Genomic DNA, 15,290 nt, shown 5'->3' on the forward strand with positions numbered 1-15,290 from the left:
TATATATATATATATATATATATATATATATATATATATATATATATATACATATATATATATATATATATATATACATATATATGTATATATATATATATATATATATATATATATATATATATATATATATATATATATATATATATATATATATATATATATTTATATATGTATATAAATGCATGTATTTGACATTACTTCTAATACATCCCATAAAAGTCCAATAAGAAAGATATTGGGGAGGCTGAGTCCTTCTATTTAATGTTTGATCATTCTATGACTCAGTCCAATAACTTATAAATGTTTTAAAATACATGTTTTGGATATAAACTTTTTTGGGTCGTTTTCTTCTAAAAAAAAAATGGCTTTCTATTAACACAACTTTTCAAAGGTAAAACATGACTTTTTAAAAATGTCCAAACAAACTACCTTTGTTGTAATTCTTTACATTTTTAAAATATCATCTATGGCATTGCAATATCTTAACACTAAATCAACCATGTTTCACATTCAATTTATCTTATCATGAAAGAATTATAGATGGGGAAAAAAAAGAATGTTATGATATGATAGAAAGTCTGTAGAGAAGAACAGCATAAAAAAGAAAAACAAAATTTCAAAGAAAAAGGTTATAGAGGACATAAAAAGGATAAAAGATTTTGAGAACTATCATTAAGTTGTATGAGTGCCACTTATGTTGAAAGTGATTTTGAGCGTTAACAAAAAAAAAAAAGAAGATGGGTAAAGATTTTACATGGAGCAACAAATAATGTTACTGACAAGTAGGTTCCTTTCTTGATTAGGTACAAGGTCAGTATTTGAGCTGAAACTTAACTTCTGCCCTCACTTTTCAAGATTGGTGGTGTTAATCTAAATACATTATCAAAGAGTAGTCTACATGGAAAAAAAAAAAATTGTGATTGAAAATGAAACTAGAATAGTGAGAGAAGAAAATCTAGACAAAGTTTGGGGTTTAAAGGTTGTCATTTATTTTGATAAAAAACTGGTCAAAGACTATCAAATTGACCAAAAAATGTCTGAATATGTAAAAAGGCTAGCTCTTAGTATATCATCCGCCAAGTCAATAAACCCTTAGATTTCTTGCTAGGAGTTCTAGAAATTGAGTCAACTAAAGGGAAGGATTAAGCTATAGCTATTCAAAGCATATTTGAGTATTAGGAGTTGAATGACCAAGTCATTGGTTGTAGTGCAGATATAACAGATTATAATACTGGAAAATACAATGGTGAAATTAAGTTCCTTAAGTTCCTGGATCATGTGCTTAAAAGACCTGTGCTATGGCTGCTCTGTGGGTAATTTAATATTTTGATAATGTATTTTAAAATTTTGTCAAACTTTTGCAAAATGTTTGCATTTTGTATCTTTTAAAAATTATTCTTTTAAGGCACCATATATCTGAAAGGCATATTTCCCATGCAATGGATAATATTCAAGGTTCAACAAACTCTCTATCACGCACAATATATAAAGATTTGCAAAAAATCTGGTCAGAAATGAAGGAAAGGGCAAATAATATTATTCAGTTGCTATTTTTCAATAATGGGAGAGAGGAGTATACAGCAGGTACTGACTTTCTTAGAAAGGCACTAAATACAATAAAACTTTTGCATAACAACCCTAAAACAAGATTGCTTATAAAGGGAAGATTATAACTGTTTTTGTTAGCTAATAGTTGTTTAACTTGGCAGCCAAGTATCTGGTTTCCAGTTCAAACAACCAGGTACCCACCATCAAGCAAGATTCAGGGCTGATTGTCTATACTTGCTTACAATCCAGCTGACTTCAAAGATTAGTTCAAAGTTGAATAAAAAGAAGAAAGATATGCTCCAACTTTCGAATGACTTTTTTGTCAGTTAACAGTTATTGGAGCATTATATTTTAATTTAAAAGTATATTTTAAAGTCTCCACTTGGTTCCCAGGCTCCATCACATGGTTCAGGCTTCATCACATGCTTTTAAGGTAGCTTATAAAATGATGAGCAATAAGCTATATATACAAATATGGTTTTTATGAGAAAGCTGCTCTATGCAAGCCTGGTTCGTCATAGCTGGTACCTGACTTCACAGCTAGTTATTTATTTAATAGCAAACAAACATTTAGAACAGAAGGAAAGAGCTGGACTAGCTCAGAAGTTGCTATGTTTCAATTGTCCACAACCGAATGATTTTGAAAAAGAACAACAACAACCTTCAACTCATGTGGTTCCCAAGTCATTTTTGTTCAACTTTATCACCAAGGAATCTGGTGGAATCAAGGGTCCTGAGACCAAATAAAGATAATTAAGAAAAGCGCATTCAAACTTATTTTGGTCAAGTTAAATATGGGACACCATATTTAACTTGACCAAAATAAAAACAAAGGCTTGCAAAATGATTTAAAATAAGAGGTAAAATACAAGGAAAATAACTCTAAACCAATTTTATTTTCCGATTTTTTTAAATCAATAGAAATATAACAAAAATAAAATCAATAGAAGTAGCACTTTAATTTTATCTTGTCAAAATTAAATGTAATAAGTTTTTAGCAGTGTCATTTTAAATCTTATTTTATCTACATTGCATTATGTGTAATTTAAACCTTTAAAATAAACAAGACTATTAGCAAATGTATAATGTATATGAGGCTGCTGCAGAGGTGAAATTGAAATAATGGTAAAACCATAGAGGTGTTTGGTGCTGGCGTTAGCATCTTTTGGCATTAGCATCGTTTTGTAAAAAGTTCTGCATTCAAAAACAAATGGAGGTCCAAAAGATGTAAAAACGGATAGAATTAAAGCTGAAATCCTTCTGAAAGCAGTTTTTATTAATAAAGACCAGCCACTAGGTCTTGAGTTGTTTATTTCACCAGACTAATGGTCAATTTTTGATATTCTAGGTCATAGTTTGAAAAAATGCCTATGAATGAGACTCCCTCAGACATTTTGGATACAATGTATTCCAAAACTTTTAAAATCTTTCAAAGTTGCTAATAACTCATCTGAACTCACAGGAAATTTATTTCTCAAAACAAGAAATATATTTCTTGTTTTCAGAAAAAGATTTTATAATAAAAAATTCAATTTTGCTGTGCTTACTGTAAAAAAATTTCAATATAATGTAGAGCGTGTGATGAAAGCTTGGAGAATCTTCAGAAGCTACTTCAAATAAAGTCTTCTTGTAAAGAACTCTTAAAAAAAAAAGAAGAGTGGATTCAAGGAGCTAGCTATGGCAACTGCTTTCTCACTTTCTTATTATTAAATGGTTCTAATAATTTGAATTTTGATATGATGCCTTACTGCAGACTCTAAACTTAAAAGTACATTAAAAAATTATTTTTTACGTATTTTCATGAGATATTTGACTTAAGCTGAAAATTTATTTGTATATAAGTATTTATTGTACATTTGCAGCATTTAAACACTGAATTCTGATGCAAATTTGCTTCAGAAACAAGTAACTCTCACATTTGAGGCAGGGGGATGAAATTTTAGGGCTTTTTTTGATCCCAGCCTCCAATCATTGCGATATTTTGCAAAGCCTCATTATTTGACATAAGTATAAACATACAAATGTTTGGAGTATGCGCCAGGTCTGTTAGCTATCTCAAACAATAAAAAAACTGGATTTTTCACTGATCTGTGGTTCTATGCCTACTCTAGGCTTTTATGTGACATAAAGCAAGCATAAACTTTCAAGTTATGTCTGTAATGTGATCATTAGGTCTTCTCGGAGCACCTAAAGTAAAACAGAAAAAATGTGTATATATATTTTCGAATCACATTGATACGTTTTGATCTAGTTTCGTTTACAACAAAAGATCAAAAGTCCTTTACCCAATCTTTTAAGGAAACCATTTTGGATTTGGATTTGTTTGAATCAAGGCTCCAGTAATAGTATTTTTAAAAAAAACATCATTTGATGCCGAAATGAGGTAAAAGTCATAAAATTTGTAGAATGACTGAGAAAAAGCTCAAAGATCAACAAAAAAATCACTTATAATGTCAAAGTGTTAAACTATCTAACGTTATCAGTAAAAGATAAGTACAAAATATTTCTTAAATTATTAAGCACAGTTTTTTTTTGGTACAGAAACACATTAGGAAAATGTCATTGAACAAATTAACTGAATTTGACATCGAAATCTATTTGCGCCAATACTTGGAAACTACTCTAAATTTAGTCAAAAATCATAAAAAGAATAACTTCGAACAATTGGCGCGATAATATATATAATATATATATGCAAGCAATAAGCTCATACTGAAATTTTTAATTTTTTTTTATTTTATTCTGATTCACTCCCAAGCAACTGCAAACAGCTACTATTAAATTGGAGCTACTAGAATAAAAGAATAGAGTTATAGAGCAAGGAAACGGTTGACAAAAGACTTAAAAAGTTGAAGGTTGTATGAAACGGAAGAAAAATCTAAACAAATAAAAGTTTTTGGAGCATGCAGGAACAGATACAGTATACAGAACAGATACTATAAAGAATCAGACTTTGATAAATTTGCAAGTCAAGCAAGAATGAGCTTTAGTTGATGGAACTAGAGATGATAACTCCTTTGAGCAGCGACCTTAAATATTTTCCCAGATACACCGTATGAAACAAGCTTATGGAGAAGACCAACATCCCAAACTTTGTCGAAAGTCTTAGAATGGTCAAGAGCAATAGCCCTGGCCTTTTTGCCTCCATCTAACGCACAATAAAATTTTTCAGTCACAGCAGTTAGCAAGTCAGCCATACAGCGAGAGGATCGAAAACCGTATTGATTGTCTGACAGCAAGTTATTTAACTCAAGGTGGGATGTGAGAAATTTGTTTATCAAAGACTCAAAGACATTGCTAATAACAGAAAGAAGACTGATTGGACGATAATTGGAGGGGTCAGAATGTTCACCAGAGTTTTTGAAAATTGGAACAACAAATGCCATTTTCCAGCAGGCAGGAAAACAAGACTCAGTAAAGCACTTATTGAACAGTTTAGAGAAATTGGTAGAAATAGGTGTTTGCAGTAAATAACTGGGTTTCGTTGGAGTTAAAATTTACAAGTCACTGTGAGCCCCAATCTTTTACAGAAGTGAGATCAGATTCAATAGGTGGCTGTGTGGGCTTCAGTATGTGCCTATATGAATGTCAAAGTTGTTGGGTTAGCCAAAAAAAAGTCACTCAAAAGATTATCAAAGTCTAATTACTTGTAAATATAATTAATGCATAAATTTTTTTAATAATCACTTAGAATTATAAAATAGAATGAAAAAGTCATTCAGAAAATGCTCATTTAGAAATTTATTGAAAATTTAAAATAAACTGACGTGTGAAATGTGTGAAAAAGTAAAGAAATTTTTTTGAAGAAATTAGGGCATTTTAAAGCCAATTAAAAAGTATATGATAGAATGTGTCATACTATTACTTTCTTCCGGATTGAAAAATTTTTAATATAATATTACTAAAAAAACCTTAGATAAAAAAAATCCGAAATGATTAAGCTACCAGTAACGGTGATTTAGGATTCATTAAAATTTGCAAAACATTTCTTACAATTTCTTACAATTTTCTTATAATAGCAAATTTTTTCTTGTGCTTGTATATTTTTGACGGCTTAAACTTTTTTTGTTTAATCGTTTTTTTTTATTATCACTAAAACTATTATAATAGTTTCTATTAATAATCAATTATCTATCATTTAGTTATCTATTTAATAAAATAAGAATTCTTTTTATTATAATTTTTTTTAACAAAACAAAATTACATTTTTAAAATTTTTGTCATTAAGATCAAATTTCTTTGACCGATTAGTAGACATCAAATGCCTCGATAAATTCAATTCTCTTATAAATCCAAGCCTTCCCAAGAAATGCGTGTGACGACCACACGTAAGTAACCAAAACTAAAAAAATAGGAAGTAGAAAGAAATTTAAATAGAAAAAAATAAAACGAAACTAATAATTTAAATAATTTGTGTACTGTTTTTATTTTTGTTTCTTTAGAATGGTTGTTACATTCAGCAACAAAATTAGATAAGGTAAAGCAAAAAAAAAAAAAACAGTTTCAAGTCTACAATAAAAAGTATGATTTTCTGAAAAAGTTATAAATAGTAAAACAATAAACCTACAACTACAAAATTAATAACACTCTAGTAACTAACTGCATTATAAAAGTAATAACACTATAATAGTATATTACTTTTATAATGCACTTATAAAGTTATTTAAGTGATTTGTAAATGTACATGAAGTTTTTAATAATATTTGAATATTTGCTTTATTTCTTCTAGATGCTTTTCTACTCTAAATAATGTTTGGAATTACTAATGTTGTTTGTACAAAGAATGAACTTTAAAAGTAATAAGTGCTTCATAAAAGTAAAAACACTATTATAGTTTTATTACTTTTATAATGCAGTTAGTGACTAGAGTGTTATTACTTTTGTAGTCATAAGTTTATTGTTTTGTTTTGTTTTTTATAACCTTTTCGCTAACAAACTTATAATAATTTGCTCCTTGAAAACATAGTACATGGCTTTGCATAAACTAAAATTTTGAAGACCAGATATTTTTCTAGAGCCAGCAAATCGGGATGCTTAATTTAACCCTTGATATATACTTATTACATTAAAATTATACAAACATATTTTACAAACAGATGACAATTTATATTTTCTTTTTCCTTATTAAAAAACAACAACTAATAAAATATAGAAAAATCATTATTTTTAATGTTTAAAACTGTTTTTTTTATTTTTTTTTTTGCTTTGACCTACTGAATTTTACAGGCAAAAAAAGCAACCACTATAAAGAAACAAAAATAAAAACAGTACACAAATTATTTAAATTATTGTTATTATTATTTTCTATTTAAGTTTCTTTTAATTTCCTATTTTGTCATTTTGCTTTCTTTATTTTGGAAACTTTTTTCAGCAACACATATAATAAAACTTGCAAACAGCTGTGATCAAGTTGTCTAAAATAAAATACTCATGCATGGACATACAAGACAAAAAACCGCACACGTTTCCTGGGAAGACTTGTAAATCCATCCTTTTTTTAATGAGAATAAACTTTGCTTGCTGCTTCTGTTACCTGTTTAACTCATCTTTCAATTGACTGCCCATGAAAAGACTGATCCCAAACATCCTTATGCTGAAATATAATCTGTGTTACTTCTTCTGCTATCAGATCACAAGTAAGAATAGACTAAGGAGATAGTCAAGTCTATTAGCTGTATAAGTATTGTTGCATCAGATTTTATTTCTGGATTTATTCTAGCTCTCACATTTTTATTATCAGTTAAAAGTTTTTTGTCACAAGGGGCTCTGATTTTCACAGTTAACTCTAAACCTTTCTAAAATGATCAAAGAATATATTTTTGATTACTTCAGCCTTCAGAGTAATAATAGGATTTTGGACATAATTTTTTTAAAAGATGGATTAATTTCCAGAGCAGTTATCTCATTTAACAATTTTCCTGCATCTCTACTTGCTATAATACTGCATTGACTTAGAGTCTCTTCATCAAGAGTTGTCATCAGATGGTGCAGAGGAAGTTCATTTGTTTGGAGTGTGCAAACCAGCCAGTTTAGCTTTCTTTCTAATTTGGCTTCCAGCCAATGTATTGCTCTGTCTGACCACCCTGTGTTAACATTAGTAGAATCACAAACCATCACCTTTAAGCTTTTATCAATACCATTATTTTAAAAAAACTCATATATATTCAGGGCATTTACTTAAGCATGTTTCAGATGTTTTTGAACTTTTTCTGTTGTGAAATAAAAAAGATATCTACCACCAGGCTCTTGACATACTGTATAATGTTCCTCTTTGATCAAAGCAATATAATATTTAGTTGAACCTTCAAGTATTAATTGAACTTTTATATTATCGATTCTACCCTCAAAGAAAAAAAACAATCAATAATGCTAGTCCTGCATTGAGTGTCAAACTTTATAGAAAAAGGATGCATAATATTTTCTTAAGCTTACTTGACTTTATTGTGATCAATAACTAACTTGGTCTTCTTTAATTACTCCTGCATCCATCCAAGCTGCCTTTGCAATTACAGCTGTTTCCCGTAAATTTGTACCATATCATACGCTTGCAATAGCTATGTTGGAAATAATTTCATAAAATTGAGTTGAGTATTGCTATTTATTATGTAATGTTCATTACTAAAAAGTTCTTCTGTTTCGCTAAATTCAAATTCAAACCTTTCTTCCTGACATCTAATTGTTTTTCAGACGCTTTTTTTAACTATAGATTAAGTAATTGAATCTTCATTATATGTTTTATATGTTTTATTTGAATCTTCATTATATGTTTTATATGTTTTATTTGAATCTTCATTATATGTTTTATATGTTTTATTTGAATCTTCATTATATGTTTTATATGTTTTATTTGAATCTTCATTATATGTTTTATATGTTTTATTTGAATCTTCATTATATGTTTTATAAAATACTTGAAGTGCAAGTAGTTTTAAATATTTTTGATCTGCTGTCTTAAAATAAGTAAAATATAAATGGTCATTTGCCAAAAGTTTCTTGAATTTAATTAGATTTTGTTTGTTTTAAGTCGAAACAGGCAGATATTTGTAATATGACTGAAATTAATTTTACATAGATGTTTAATTAACTTTAATTTATTAACTAATAATTAATCAAAAATATAGCTAATTAAAAAGATCTTTTTCTTTCTTGCTTCAATTTTATTTTTTGTTTTCTTTGAGGTCTGCTAATCCAATTTAATGTGTACCAGTAGTCATAATTTGAATTAAATGGCACCTCCAATTGTTTTCTCACTCTAAAAGACCACAAGGATAATTTTTTAAACAACCCTACAGTTCGCCTATTAAATCCTGCAACAAACGAAGTAGGAAGAGTTTCTAAAGTTATTCTATCAAAAATAAATAGAGATCTTTGAAAAAAAGTTTGCATCAATCAATGGCTAAACTCACACAACATTATAGATTGGTTTCAAAGTATTAAAGAAAAACATTTATACAAATTCTTAATTTTCTATATAACTGATTTTTATCCTTCAATTAATGAAAATTTACTGAACAACGCAATAACTTTGCTGAAAAATATTTAATTATAAAACAAGATGAAAAAAAGTTAATATACCGCGCTAGGAAATCATTATTATTTTGTTTGTTTTTGAGTTTGTATTCAATGGCTGATGAAACTTAAAGTACTATAGAAAAAGTTGTTTTTTCATCGTTAATATATATGTATATTGCTCTATTTGAAATATCTTTTAAATATTGAGCACTCTTTTACGACTATGAGTTTTGTTTTATTATTATAATACAAAACAGCCTTAAATATCTATATATATATATATATATATATATATATATATATATATATATATATATATATATATATATATATATATATATATATATATATATATATATATACATTGTATGCTTAAATGAGTATATAAATTTTATTAAGAAAAAAGTTATACATACAGGTCATTCAAAGACAAAACTGAACACTCTGGTGGTGTGTGGAACTGTGAGCTGTCTTCATCCTCATTATGCATGCTTGGGGAAATAGGAATTCCAACTGTTATTTCACTCGGTACAGATAAAGTTTGTTTAGAATGTGGTTTAGCCTTTAAAGAGTAAAATTTTAATTGTAACAAAAATCTTAAAACTACATAATTTATACAAATATATACACATATATATACAAATATATATACATATATATATATATATATATATATATATATATATATATATATATATATATATATATATATATATATATATATATATATATATTTATATATATATATATATATATATGTATATAAAATTTAAGTGACATCCTTAATAGTATGTGTAATGATATTATAAACATTAAAACATCATATATGGTATCATACTATTTATTTCTTTTTTTAAGTAATATTTTGGCTCATGTAGTGAGAACCGTTATTTAAATAATAAAACCATTAAAAAAAAACGTTTAAAAAATTATAATGAACGTAACCAAATGATGTCATTACAACATCAGATATTCAACATTTTTTAATTTTACAAAAAATGGTTTCCAATAGTGAGTCATCACCTAAATTGCCATTGTCATGATATAAAACGTTTTCTTTAGACTTTGAACATTATACATGTTGCATTTCCATGGCCTCACAAATTTTTTATGTGTAGTTGTTTGAAATAACAGAAAGCGTTTTAGGGTTCTCCCAGTTTATTTTATCATTACAATGTTGTAAATGTTCTACTATTCCAGATGTTTCCCAATTGGCTTTTGTAACATTATTTTTATGTTCTTGAATTTGTGTGGAAACCTTTTTTCTTGTTTCACCAATATAACATTCACCACATGTGCAGTTAAGTTGGTACACTCCTGGTTGACTATTCGGAGGCAGTTTAGACTTGTTTTGGCAAAGTATATTGATCAAGGAATTACCAAAACAGAAGACTGTTTTAACACCAACTTTACCAAACTCTCTTCTATGAACAAGGCTTAATTTTGGGACCCATGGTAAAATAAAAAAATTTTTAGTACCAATTTTTTGAGAACAAGATGGATTGGAGGAGTATTTATATTTTTTAGCAATATCTGAATACTGTTTATAGGAATGTCCATTTTCAGTAGAAATCATAATAAGAAAATTAATTTCATCTTGAGTGTTATGTTCTGAACAAATTTTGTATGCTCGAGCTAAAAAACTTTTAAAAATACCAACTACGATATTTGGTGAAATAAATGATTTCAGTTTTACAAGTATGTTTGTAATTGCATCTTTACAGTGTATGGAAAACTCATATTTGTGAAGGTGATTGGTTGAAATACAAACATCTTAAAAATTTAATTAGTGTTGAGCATATTTGTATTTGCATGTAAATTGGATTGATTTATCTTGTGAATTTAAAAGTGTTAAGAAAGAATTTGCATCATCAATATTAGTTAATCGAGCATAGCTATCATCAACATAACGTAAAAAAAATAGTTACTTTTTGACAAAATAAAATACCATTCATTGATAATATAACATCAACTTAGGAACGCGCTTTAAATATGGAAAAATATGAGCGTAGAAAGAGCAGAATTTTTAAGACAGAATATCAGCAAAACATCAACCAAATATTGAAGAGTAAAAATTGATAGTAATATTTCTAAAAATTAATGTCTAGCTATCATTGAAATCAAAAATTCAAACAACATAAAATTATACCCATTGGATAAAGGTAATGGGTTTGCCATTTTAAATTCGGAATCAGCAATACAAAAAATCAAAGAACAACTTAGCAATTGTGCAAAATCTGCAGTTTATCCAACTCAGAAGTTCCTAAATCTTATTCAATGTACCCTTAGTAAATAAAAAAAAGATAAAAAATCAGATAAAAAATATATGGTAAAATATATCCTTCAAATGTAATTCTGCCCTGTTTGTATGGATGTATTAAAGCACATAAAAGTGAAAAAGGTTATCCAATGCCAATAACAGTTTTGACCATCGGCACACTACCTCATAAACTTTCACAACATCTTGTTGAGATAATACAACCAACTTTAAACAAAAATGAATGCTGTGTTAAAAATTGATTTTCGTTTGTATCAACAGCAAAAGAATAGTTTATTAATGATGATGTTCAAGTGTCATTTGATGTTATTAATTTATACCCATCAGTGCCACTTGATAAAGCAACTGTTACAATTATTGACATGCTAAACAAAGATAGAGATGACCTAATACTATGAACTAAATTATCTTTAGTAGATATGCATAAACTGATTGATCTCTGGATTAGTAAGTGTTATTTTTTATGGGAAGACAAAATATATATTTAAAAAAACTCTGGTCCAATAGGTCTATCCATAATGGTTGTCATGTCAGGAGCATATCTACAATATTGATTCTAATGCTATTCAACAGGCTTTAAACATCAATATCGCACCAAAAACTTATAAACGTTACGTTGATGATAGCCCCAAAATTACTTTTTTGATATTTTTTGACTCCATGTGTGCCACCCTTAAACATTATTGAATTTAATTTTTTTTTAATATTTATTCTCACAATGAATAATATAAAAAAGAATTGTGTAAAATGCTGATTTTGTAACTTTAAATTTGCAGTGTTTAATATAATAGTTGTTCTTGCATAATATTCAATGGAATGTTTTCAAAAATTAAAAAGATATCTAAATGTGTGTTATTTTAGTTTATTACATTATCTTTATATGTATTGTATTTTATATATATGTTATGTATTTTATTTACATGAAATAAAAAGTAAAATAAAAGGTTAAGATTCTTAGTAAAATAAGAGAGGCAAATAAATATTCTTAGTTAAAAAAAACTAGAAAGACACTATCATCTATTTAGTTTTCAACTGTTGAAAAAATAATTCAGCATTTCCTTTATCTACGAGATTCCAAACCATCCATTTCTTTCAAAAACTTAGTTTGTTGTCTAAAAACTTAGTTTGTTGTCCAGGTTACACCAAATGTCCATGGAAACTTGGAGGATACAGAATTTGTAGCATACAATGCGTTTTACGGTTATTATTATTTATTATGTCTTAATGTAAATAAATTAGATAGTTATCTAATTAATATTAATTTTAGGAAAGAAGTTGAGGCTCTAATAATGAAATATAAAAAGCTGCAATCCCTTAAAAACAGATTGACACCAGGAGCAATCAAGGATAGAGAGACCTTTTTAATAGAACCTAAAAAAGTATTTTGGTTGGGACATGACATAAAATTATGATTGTTGAAATAAAAAAATAATGGTTAGAAAAAGAACAAAGAAACTAAATGTATGGACCTTTTGTTTTTGAAAATGCAGAAGGAAAAAAGACAAGGTTATCTAGGTCGTTCTGATATTAGCTTTAGAATGGCTGCTGAGAGATCTGAGAAAAAGGCTGCTTAGAGATCTGCAAAAAAAAAATCAAAACAATCATCAGAAAAAGAAGATTTACATTTATCTTATAGCTCAGAAAGTGATATTACTGATTATTTAAGCTCAGAATGCAATGACTCTGTTAAAAGTGATTTAAATGATAATACCCAAGAAGAAGAACTAAGTATAATACTGCGTTAAGATATTCTATAGCGCACAGCGCTAACTGCTGTTGGAGAAGGGCTACCTGTCAACCAGCACACTGCCATCATAAGCAGTGTTATAGCTATATCAGGAGGAGAATTTGTTATATCTAAATCATTATCTCTTTGAGCTGTAGATAAAGTTATAAGTTCAGAGTTCAGAAGCTCAAAAATTAGACAGTATATTAAAGACTTAATAAATTCCACATGTAAGCTGATTTCTGTTCATTTTGACAGAATGTTATTTAAAGAGTATACAGATAACATTTCTGCTACAAGAGAAAGATTAGCTGTACTTTTGAAAGTAAAAGGGAAGAGTGAACTACTAGACATTTCTCATATTGATTCAGATTCTGGAGAAATGCAATTCGATGCAGTTTATTATCTAATAGAATCTTTTTGCTTCAGCCATCATATACAGTGTACATGATTTAATACTACTGCATTCAACACTGGAAAGTTGAATGGAGTTATAAAAAGAATGGTACATAAGCTTGGGCAGCGCTACTTTTCCTTGCCTGTAGACATCATATTTTAGAAAGACATATTACCCACTTCAAAAAGATTTATCCCGGTAATAAAATGTCTGGTCCAGACAATCAGCTCGTTAAACACCTAACATCAGTCTGGAATGATCTTGAAAAAGACACAGTTCCATTAACAAGGATTCACACTCATGCAGGAACTTGGGTAAATAAACAACATTTTGAGGTGGAACAGTTCTAGAGAGATGTAATAGATAATAGGATCTACAAAAAGGTTAAGAACAACTGCATTGTTTGTACTAATTTGATAAAATTAATTTTAACAATTTTGTACGATCAAAATATGTAAAACTAAATCTTTTAATTTTAGGATAGTAAATCAAGAAAAGATTATCAGGAGTTAGCTGAACTATCATTAATGGCAGTTTTTTAAAAAGAGAGGTTCAAATTTCGTATTCCTGGTCCCTTACACATCATGCAAGAATTATGGCAAAAGCACTGTATTACCTTAAAATGTATTTACTGTTGGAAATCATTCCAAACTTATCAGAAGAAAATATTAAAGAGATTCATGATATGGCTATATTTGTTGGCATCTGTTACACTCAGTGGTTCCTTAGAACAGTATCTGCAACTGCTGCTCCGTTCCAGGTTAAAAATAATAATAATAAATATGAAAACAGATTTAAAATGATTAGTTAATTGTTTATTCAATGAACTAATCTAATTTTGTTAAAATATTGTGAAGGACATGAAAATACTGTGGCAGATGAAGAGGTTCATGGATATAAATCTTCATGGAGCTACTTCAGCACTAAAATCATTTGACAGACAGCTGGTATCTTGATACTGCCTTAGTAGTGCTGGCTTTAGCAGATGAAAATTCCCCAAACAGAGAAGGTATTGCCCAATGTTATACAGTACACTTCCTGCAAAACCAATAGCTTACCCGCTTGAATGTGTTATAGTCAATAAAAAGCTTCTTCACTCTCTAGATTTTGCACAAGATCAGCCTCCATATCTTTGCGCTCTAGTAACTGAGCAACCTTGGCTCATCTTTGATGAGATTGGACATGGAAAGAGTGAGTTGCAGTGGCTTAAGATTCCTTCACAGTTCTGGAAGTTCAACGATTTTTATCTTGAGTTTGAAATTATTATTAAACTCCTTTATGTAGTCAGTGACTCATCAGAGAGGGCCATTAAACTAGTTAAAAAACTGATTGAAAAATCAACCAAAAAAAAGAAAAGAAAGAATTTGTTTTTGCTTAACCATGCTTACAAAAGAGGTAAGCAGGGAGCAAAGAAAACAGATTTAGTATCAAACACAACTAACAGTATTTTAAAACAATAACTTGTTAATAACTTAATAAAAGTCTCATATTGCATAAACTTTAATCTTCTCACTCATCATCCTGCAACTTGAAAGAAAGGTATATTAATAGGGGAGAGCTAACCCACCTTACTTTAGATACTTTACTAAGTTTGATATCCAAAATAATATAGCATATTTTATTAGCTTATTTATAACTTGATTTAGGTGGATTTTGTAATAAAAAAGACAGTAGAAATAGGAAAATAACTTTTTTTGTCTATTTCATTACTTTTTCTATAACTTTTCAGAGTTGAGAAAAAAATATATAAAAAGTGTTTTTTTTGACTGATATTAAATTTTTAATATCAGTCAAAAAAAACTAAATTAAATAATGTTGAAGGGTGG

At 28.2% G+C, this 15,290-nt stretch overlaps 1 protein-coding gene across 1 annotated transcript in view; it reads right to left on the reverse strand.

Annotated features, from left to right (window-relative positions):
- Positions 1-15,290, reverse strand: part of LOC100215098 (intermembrane lipid transfer protein VPS13A) — a 172,035-nt gene that overhangs the window by 64,164 nt on the left and 92,581 nt on the right. Inside the window, exon 31 of the mRNA XM_065791745.1 lies at positions 9,480-9,625. Within this exon, the coding sequence (XP_065647817.1) occupies positions 9,480-9,625 (146 nt within the window). The remainder of the gene's footprint in view (positions 1-9,479; positions 9,626-15,290) is intronic.

This window comes from Hydra vulgaris, chromosome 02 (genome assembly GCF_038396675.1).
Source record: "Hydra vulgaris chromosome 02, alternate assembly HydraT2T_AEP".
Lineage (NCBI taxonomy): Eukaryota > Metazoa > Cnidaria > Hydrozoa > Anthoathecata > Hydridae > Hydra > Hydra vulgaris.